Source organism: Phalaenopsis equestris, unplaced genomic scaffold, assembly GCF_001263595.1.
Source record: "Phalaenopsis equestris unplaced genomic scaffold, ASM126359v1 Scaffold209889, whole genome shotgun sequence".
In the NCBI taxonomy this organism is placed as follows: domain Eukaryota; kingdom Viridiplantae; phylum Streptophyta; class Magnoliopsida; order Asparagales; family Orchidaceae; genus Phalaenopsis; species Phalaenopsis equestris.
Window position 1 is genome coordinate 75,030 of NW_018229018.1, and position 10,107 is coordinate 85,136.

At 33.1% G+C, this 10,107-nt stretch overlaps 1 protein-coding gene and 1 pseudogene across 2 annotated transcripts; both read left to right on the forward strand.

The window, feature by feature from the left end:
* Positions 1–1,698, forward strand: part of LOC110036705 — a 3,423-nt pseudogene extending 1,725 nt beyond the window's left edge.
* A 1,328-nt stretch (positions 1,699–3,026) lies between these two features.
* On the forward strand, positions 3,027–7,026 carry LOC110036706 (protein G1-like7). Of its 2 annotated transcripts, none has more exons than XM_020741218.1 (2): positions 3,027–4,003; positions 6,525–7,026. In XM_020741218.1, exon 1 carries the CDS (start codon positions 3,314–3,316, stop codon positions 3,998–4,000), a length of 687 nt encoding a protein of 228 aa, XP_020596877.1. In that variant the 5' UTR covers positions 3,027–3,313; the 3' UTR covers positions 4,001–4,003; positions 6,525–7,026. The 2 variants fall into 2 exon arrangements, with proteins under 2 accessions (XP_020596877.1, XP_020596878.1); XM_020741219.1 differs by having other exon boundaries at positions 6,528–7,025.
* Positions 7,027–10,107: the final 3,081 nt, after the last annotated feature.

The window sequence follows — 10,107 nt, forward strand, 5'->3', positions numbered from 1 at the left end:
GTTTTAGTTGTTTAAATAAAGCTTAATTTCTAGAAGCTTATTCTAGAATATGTGGTAGGTATGAAATTATTGTGTGGTAGGTGTGGTAGGTGTTGAATTATTGTGTGGTAGGGGTGGAATTATTTGTAACCATTGGATTGGAATTGTGGTGGCACAATCCTAGCCATTGATTTAGGAGGTGCCACTAGTATAAATAGGGGTGGAGTCTTTGAGTCTGTATCAAGTCAAGTAAAGGTGATAAATACGAGTGAAGCTTCTTCCATAAGTTATTTTTTTTTTTAGCCTTTGTCATTTCCTAAAATCTTCTCCATTCCAACAAATACGTATACTTGCGTAGTATCTCATAATTAAATACTATAACATTATTCTTATTTGCTTCATAGTGAAAAATTTACCTAGCTTTTGCTTGGGATCAAGTCTTTGGTTTTGTTGAAAAGTAAGAATCAATATTAAGGAAATTAAGCATACAATCGCATATATCGCATTTAACATCTATATATAACATCAGGATCACACGCTAGAACAAAGCACGTCGAAATCACTCTTCGTATTCTACATGATCCTCAAAAGGAATTATACTCTCCATCATGTTATCTCACCGGACCAACCCACTGACATCTTCACCAAGTGCCTTCCAGCAACTCTACTCCTTAAATTACGTGACAAACTCACACTCTTTCCATAGAATTGTTCATCTGAGTAGAGGTAACAACCTGTGTTCCTCCATACACAATGCCCTGTGTTCCTCCATACACCATGATGGCATCACTCTTCCCGAGCCAGTAAAGTACCTGTGATCCGCTTCTCCAACTGTCTTTCTCTAAACTCTTCCGCTGTCATCCTCTCAAGATACATATATCTGTAAACACAGTTGAGTTTAATGAATTAGCACAATTTATACATATTAATAAAACCTTTTTGGTTCTATCCCTGATTCATTTCCGCAACCACCAATCTATTAGATCTGCTTCATAAATGCCTTCTAGGAGCACTATAACAACGTCAATAACCGTATATAATCCTTGAATTAAGGAAATAAAATTATTTTAACTGCTCCTGATCTCTTGATTTTTTTCTTTTTTTAATTTTTTTTAAAGCTTTTTTTTTTCACAATTTTGTTGTAAGAGTGTGTGTGAAATTTTTGTGCAACACTTGCTAAGATAATAAACTCGAGTCATCAAGAAGAAAACTCAAGCACACAGCAGTTTGATATCTTCAGTAGAGATATTTTCTCATTTGCCAATAAGCAACTGTGGCAGTTGATAATGGTCAGCACGTTGGTTCACTCTCCAATCAATAGGACAAATTATTTCATTTCATTGCAAAAATGCCATCACATTTTTGACGAGAAGCAAGAAGTTGGCACTAAAAGAAAACATTAATTGTTGTATTAAAAGTGTCTTCAAGCTAACATCCCAAATAAGATTTTAGTTGGAGAACTCCATTCTTTCACCAAATGACATATCAAAAAGCCTCATTTAGCCCAAATTATTGTAAAAATGCTAAAATAAATATTGTTTCTTATAATAACTATTATGAACCACGAAGTTGGCTTTAGATTCAATTAAAGGTAGAATTTTGAAAGAATATCATACAAATCTCAAATTCAATATGACTTTTCTTTAGGTAGGAGAAATTTCATCGAAATTTTCTGGAAGAATTATTTCTTACTGTGATCTCCAAGCAGATTTTGCTTGAGGAATATTTTGAAATATCTTTTATTTTTTATATACAGAGAAATAGGAGTATTCTTCAAACATTTAATTAGACTTCTTTGTTTAGGATGAGAATACGTCAATTTCAGTTGAAAAGCTTTTTAGGGCTTTTGTTGATCTATTAAACTTCGTTAAATGCTACACATATTACCTTTAGAAGGAAAATTTACATACATATCACACAATTCTATGTATTTACATATCTAGCACCTAGCCCTTGATATTTACATTTATATCACCAGGGGTGTATTTCACTCTTAAAAAGTTTGAATAGTTGTATTTTTCCTGTGATGCATGTCACCGATTTTAGTATTATGTAAGTAAATGTACCAGAAAATACACAGAATAAACCCAGTAACTAACCGTAAAAATGTTTCAGTAGCTCAGTTATTTCTACTGATCATATATTTACTTCTATTGACAAAAGAAATATGTGAATAATGAAAGATATTTATTTCTTAAAAGTCTGATATATTTTTAATTTCTGTGGAGAAAAGTAGAAATAAGAAAATTTAAATATAAATAATTGGAAGAAATCCAAAGTTCCTTGAGAAAACAAAATTTAGAGAAAACAAATATATATATATATATAAATATATATACAGACACACACACATGTAATTGCATCAGGAGTGGCTAAATGACTTCTTTGTGTCATATATTTTAAATATTTAATGATAATTTTCGTCTATGAATTATGCGTTCAAATTGTCCTATAATTTCATTCATCCCTCATCTGGAGTGAGTATCTCCTACTTTTTAAAAAAAATATTCTCTGAATTAATTGGCAATAAAAATAACACGCTCAATTTCCTCCTGATAATAAATCGACCAATTTTCTGTTTGTTTATTTAATTTACATGTAATATTTAGCTGAAAGATTTGATTCATTCAAGTTCTTAATGGCAGATTAAAAAATCTAAATATCGAAATACATATTTTTTATCTTGGAATATTTTAACTGTATTAAACTACAGTAGTTGACATTTTAATTTTAAATCCATCAAAAAATCATTTTCTTAGATTAATCTGAATCTTCTTTGTTAATATTTTGCCACTAGTTTATTCCAGACTAAATACAGAAAAAAGAAATTTCTCTTATTTTTTTCCTTCATTTACAATAGCTGAAATGAAGTGGCCACCGGCGCCTAAGCGGTGGTTATGTAGAAAATTGTAGAAGTACAGTGCATCAGAATATGCGATTTTTTATTTTTACATGATCCAAAAAATTTGGGTGGTATATATTTTAAATAAGAATTACGTGCTACTAATGTAAATCTTCGTAATTTTCATAAATTGATGTGACGCGTTGAGTAAATTTCTTGTCAAATTTATAACGATAATTGTAAATGAATCCCTTCCAAGTTGTACCCAGCCTCACCCTTCTTCCATCTTTGCACCCTTAATTCTCAGCATGAAGCAAGCAACATGAGAGAGAGAGAGAGAGAGAGAGAGAGAGAGAGAGAGAGAGCCCGCTTGGCAAAGAAAGCTAGCAAAGCGAACACCACCCCAGTTGAAATTATCGCACAGATATTGATCAATTAATACCCTTCACGATCAACCAGACGGCTGGCGTGCACGCGAGCACTCGCGCAGAAATGGATCCTGCCCGAAGATGTAGCAGCAGCAGCGGCAGAGGCCTCACTCCCACTCCCACAGCCTCCCCAACACCCGTCGACTCCCCAAACCAACCCCCCACAATATCTCTAACTCCTGTACTTTCATCACCGGCCCAAACCATATCTTCTCTTCCTCCTCCCGACCAGCATCAAGCACTATCCCGCTACGAATCACAAAAACGTCGAGACTGGAACACATTCCTCCACTACCTTCAGAACCACAAACCTCCTCTCAGTCTCCCCCGCTGCAGCGGAGCCCACGTCATCGAATTCCTCCGCTATCTTGACCAATTCGGAAAGACCAAAGTGCACTCCATCGGCTGCTCTTTCTACGGCCATCCATGCGCGCCTGGCCCCTGCGATTGCCCTCTCCGCCAGGCTTGGGGCTCTCTCGACGCACTTATTGGCCGTCTCCGCGCCGCATATGATGAATCCGGAGGCATCCCCGAAGCCAATCCCTTTGCCACCCGTGCCGTGCGTTTCTACCTACGCGACGTTCGCGACTCGCAGGCCAAGGCGCGCGGCATATCTTTTCATAAGAAGAAGAGGAAACGCGCGCCGACGGCAGAGTCTTCTTCTTCTGGTGCTGGGTGCAATGAGGCTGAAGGATCCACTAGCGCTGGCGGCGGGGAAGCGGGTGGGAGCTCATCTTCGTCTGCTTCCTGATCAGTAAGTCTTCATTTTGTTCGTTTCGATTTTCTTTTTTTTTTTTCTTTTCTTTTATGAAGTTTTAAGAGAATTATGTTTATGTACTGATTCTGTTCAACTTATAATTATAATTATCTATTGTTCCTTATGATCGAACAACAATATTTATTTTTCTCTCCTCCTCTATCTGTTAGCCTTCTTAACTTAACTTTGGATCTCAATTTCTATATCTATTGTTTGGTTAATTGAAAAAACATAATGAACAAAAAATGAGGCTGAATTTCTGGACGAATGACATGGAATGAGTGATTTTTGTAAGATTTGCAGTTTTGATTTTTTTTGGTTTTTTTGAAAGCTAAAAAAATTCATGTGAGAGAAAATATTAGATAAAAAATTTTCCTTTTTTTTTTCTTTTTATGGAGACTTTGTTTATAACTATAGATTGTTGCGTCTAAAGCAGATTGGTGTTTTTGCCTACAGTTAACTCCGCACTACATTATTCAGATTTATATGCGATCATATATTTGCTTGGTCATTTAAAAGCATCTATGACATAATCAATGATCCAACATTCCTCACGAATATCAACATGCTGGTGCAGACCGCTGTGCACAAAATGAATTATAAGAATTTGGTCATATCTTTTTAAATATTATGATTAAACTATTATCGTATATTTAGTTATTTCTCAAGTAAAGTTTGGTATTTTATTAATATTACTCTTTGCTATAGATGTTTTGTTTTTCTTCGACTATGACCAACAGTTTTCCACAGAGAGGAACACTGCTGTATTATATGGAATGGATTAATTTAGTTTCGATACTAATTAAATTCTGTAGCTTGCTTTGTCCCCCGACGAACTGTAGTATTTCAGGAGATGGAACTAAGTTGGACATTCTCTTCATCATGTACCTAGATCATTTTGGTTCTTTTGGACTTCCATTGAACGAGTTTGAAAGAGAGGGGGGGGCGAAGGAATTGAATTAAAATCAGCTTTCACTAAATTTTGTAGTCGAGGAAAATAGGCTCTTGTTTTTTTTAATTGAAGAGAAGTCAAGTTTTTGGTCATTGTGAGTTTCTTATGTGATATAGTTTAGTTCTTCATTTACAGAAGTTGGATGGGGACATGCAATATTCGTTAACATTTTCTATATATATTATAATGAAGTTAGAATTTATAATGATCTACTGTCTGAGCTAGAGCTCCTTACTGTCAGATTTTATTTTTTAAACTGGCCATAAATAATATTTTTTAAACTAACCCAAAATTACATTGTGAATTTACCGATTTTACAACCTATAATACCAATAAAAAAAATTTGCTTGTTTTATCACCAAATATAATGTGGATAGTAACTTCTTCATGTTAACTGACAAACTAAAACTAAACCTCAATCACCAGTTTATTTCAGTTGGATTGAGCCCATAAGCTGATAAGCTAGGCAAAGTTTGATTTAAGGGAATTGATACAGTGTAGCTGAATGAAAATGAATAGGTAAGTACTATTAATCTGAAAGAATTGGAGCAAACGCAAAAGCGTCTTTCATAATTATCTATTTTCTATTTGACTCGAATATAATAAATAAAAATTTATATTTATTTAAACAATTTCACCCCTCAACAAATATATTTTGTATTAATGATTGTCTGCCCAATAGAAAGAAGCTCATTCGGTTTCTCCTCTATATCAAATAAGTGGAGGAAGAAAAAGTAAATAAGTTGGTTTTGATTCATTTATTTGACTAAAAAAAATTAATTTTCTCTTGCCTTCGAATTGAAGACGTAATCAATAAATTGTTTATTGCAATTACTCACGATTTTATTTTATCTTAATTTTTTCCTTTAGGAGTTCAGAAAAATATAAATCATTGGGAGAAAGACAAAAATGTTCAATGTTTTTAAATAAAATCAGTTCATTATGAATTACATTAAAAGCATCCTATCATGGCAAAGTGGTTAACAAATTTAAATAATTATAATTTCAGGTGAGCGAAAATTAATAAATCACTCTAAAATTTTTGGGAGAATGATGCGAAAATTCTATACTATATATATAAGAGAAATTTACATAGGAAGCACCCAATTCTTATGTATTTTCTTGTCTCACACCTATACTTTGATTTTTACAAAGTAAGCACATTTTCCTATTTTTGAAAAGATGTATGAAAAGTTGTATAACACTTTTTCCTCCAGATAGGGTGCTTAGCTTGTAAAATATAAAGTTTTGGTGTGAGATAAATAAATGCATAAGAATTGGGTGCTTCCAATGTAAAAATCTCTACAAATAATTGCAGAAAATTAGAAAAAAAAACCATGGTATTCATAATTACATAGAATTGTCATCTTATTTTGGCCATGTCATCATGCAGATTATGGAGTCGAGAACCTTCTGAACGAGGCATAAATTAATGATTAAAAATTCTCTTAAAATAAAATAAAATAAAAACTACAAATTGGTGATATAACTGTACTTGTAAATATTAATTATTTCTTTCCTCATATGTTCCTCCAAACCTAACATAAACTTTACTCTTTCTGCTAGAAGTTGTCTGACCACTGCAAGTGTGTACGAAAAGCCAGACCATCAGCTTCCAACTGAGCTTACAATCTCACGAACTGGTAGAGTTCACGCCTGTGCAACTTCCTTTCTTCGTCTTCAATCATATTAACTTCTGTCAGCCCTGTCTGCTATAAATAAACCAATAGCTAATCTTACACTCCAAAAGAAGTCTTTCAAGTTTCTTCATCATCCTCTACATTCAAGACTGGAGCTGCGCTTTGGAAGCTATCGTCGTGCAACTGCCCGATGTGAAACGCGGATGGCTGAGATTTCGCCTCATTAGACGTTGCAGAATCAGCATTATTTTGACTGAGTTTGATCATGACCGTCCAATATGAATCAGATGGCAACTGTAAAACTTATCTCATTGCACCATCCTTCTCATCTTTCTCCTTCTCCTTCTGCTACTTTCAGTGAATTATTATCTTATTATGGCCAGCGTCACTTATTTATTAATAACTCTTTAGAGAGCATCATGTTTTTTACTTGGGGAATTTACGTTTAAAACAACACAATTCTTATAAACTTTTATGTCCAAAACATAAAAGTTTGATATTTCTGCCTATTCCACTTTGATCTCACAAATCTATGCATAAGTAGCTATATTTTTCTTTTAAGAAATTAATAAATAATGATAATGCCTGGTTGACATATTTTATGATTTAACATTAATCTTAATGCATTTTTAAGAACAAAGACGTACATATTCAATTTAAAAATCAAATAAAATTTTCATTTCAACAAATTACTAGTTAAACTGACCTTCTCGACACGAAAAAACCAAATGATACAAAATTTTTCCCATTCCGAATCAAATCAAGCCCCGATCAAACTGTTAAACTATTTTTTGAAAGTTTAGGAGTTCAGCTTAAAAGTCAAATGAACTCCAATTTTATGTATCTATAGTGAAATCAAGCCTTTCAATGAGAGGAATTCAACAAGTCTAAGCTCCTTTACTTTTGAGGTCATTAAAGCCCTCAAATCATCAAAAAATCTATCATGATTAAGGGAAACCAACATGGGTCATTCGATTAGGCGGTTATAGTGGTTATTCGTCAAAGGATGAAAATATCCATCTATGGTCAATAAATAGACCCCCTCTCTTAACTTGAATAAGGGAGGACGAAAGGAAAAAAAGAAGCTGATTTCTAGTGTTGTTTTGTATTGAAGAACCGTAGATAACTCACAACCTCTGTAATTGTTGATTGTTGCTTACTGATCGCAGATCATCATTAGCCATCACTGGTTTTCCTTGCTTGTCTTGGTTCATGTACTTTATGAAGTAATGAAGTATACTACGGAGTAGATACCCACTTTACGAAGTAATGAAGTACCCTGTAGGGTAAGGACCCACATTATGGAGTAATGAAATATCCTATGTAAAGAAAGATATATTACAGAGTAACAAACATATCACATATTACAAAGTAGCGAATTATCCTGCGGAATTACAACACACATTGTGGAGTAATGAAGTACTCTATTCAATGACAAAGTCTCTTTTATGCAAAGTATGCAGTGTTCGAAATACTGTAAAACAAAGTATCCCAAATGCAGTGTAACAAGTAACCTAAAAATTGTTCAATGAAGTGCCCTAAGTACTATGCAATGAGGTATCCTGAACACGACATATTGAATATCTGATGATAACTCCTGATGACAACTAACTATAACCACAATATTCAAAATACAAGGACTTTCTCCACAATCCTAAATTTTGATCCTTACGGCATATATGGACAAGTGATGTCTTTTGTGTAAAATAGTAAACAAGTGAGAAGGTTTGTAGTTGTCAATTAGTGTAACACCTATTACGACCATGGTGGACAATTGATGTTATGGTAGGTAACCACTTGGTGCTCTTACGTGGCTAGCTGTTGTCGTTACAGCCTTCCACTATAGCATATGTGGTGAACTGACACTCCTATAACGACACACTACAGTCTATGTGGTTAGTTATTGTTGTAGCTACCCATTATGGCTTACACGAACACTACTGCAGCTTCCCACAATGGTCTTTCTTGGCAACTAATGTTGCTGCAGCTACCAACCACTTCCTATGCGATCGATTATAACTATGTAGTCAACTGCTACTACACTTTTTAACTATGGCCTCTGCAGACAACTATCATTATTGGATTCTCTAATTATGGCCTTCAAGGACAAATGATACCATTGCAACCTTCGAATATAGCCTTTATAATTGACTTCTGCTTTTGTAGCAACCAATCACCAAGAACTACATTATTATAGACCCAACATTACTATTAAAGCTGGATGACTAAAGTACAGTTGTAATTATCAACATTGCCATTCTATTTTCTTTAATTTAAGAGAAGTTTAGACCCATGTACTTACAATGATATAGTGTGTTACTTTAACTGAGTTGGACCCTGTGATTATTTCCTTGTTAGGGTTTCTCCACATGAAAAAATTTTGTGGCTCCTCCTTTTCAATTAGTTTGTTGGTTCAATTTTGGCATAATGAAATATGTTGAATTATCTCTCTTCTGTTTCGAATGTTTTAGCATGCAATAAATGATACATTTATGTGATATCAAAGATTTGAATTTTACAAACGTGAATATGATACTTTGAGTGTAATATATATAAATACAAAAGATTTAGGTAGTATTTATGTAAATATCCTATTTAAATTAAAGATTATTCTATTATATTTTAAATTAAAATGAGATTAATTTATAAAATATATTTTCTACTTCACATGTAATGTGTTATCGCATTATACTTGATAAAACTTTTGCAATAATTTGATTGTATTTATCTTTCAAGTTTAATTGTAACACTTCATAGATTAATTGTATTGATGGTTAGCAAGTGCATCATTAAATAAAACGTATCAGAAATTTCTGACATTTCTTTTTCTCAATTTATTCTTTCCAAAAAGTATGTAATTTAGCTAATGTTATTATCAAAATTATCATTTCAATGCTTTTAGCTTGGTTCAGATTATTTGAATATTTTTATTCCCAATAATTTGTTAAATTACTAAGCAATTAGTTGTCACGTGAATTTATCAATATATATAAAAAGCTTTAAATTCAAGCTTTAAAAATAAAATCATATAGTCACAAATTGAGGTTATTTTCTCAAATAAATTGAAATGCACTTCGAGTCAAGGCAAAGGATTTTGATTAAAAGCCACAAAAAATCATAAAATAAACGTTCGATCACAAATTTTAATTCCCATAGCTTATGTATTTCAATATGACCTTATTACTACATATTTACAAATAGAAGAGAAATTGGTTAGATCAAAACTGTTTAAATGATTTATGATCTGTTTTTTTTTTTTTTTTTTTTGGGGGGGCGAAAATTAATATAACTATTATGGATTTTTTTGTTTCTTAGAGGAAATTTGGACATTAATTAGTTTGTCGATAATTCAATGAAAATAAAACAAGTATGAGTTAAAATTATATCTTTCCGACTAGGGGTGTAAACGAGCCGAACACGACCGAGCTTTATATTTCGAGCTCAAAAAGTGTGTTCGTGTTCGGCTCGTTTACTTAACGAGTCGAACACGAGCTGTTCACGAACAAAGA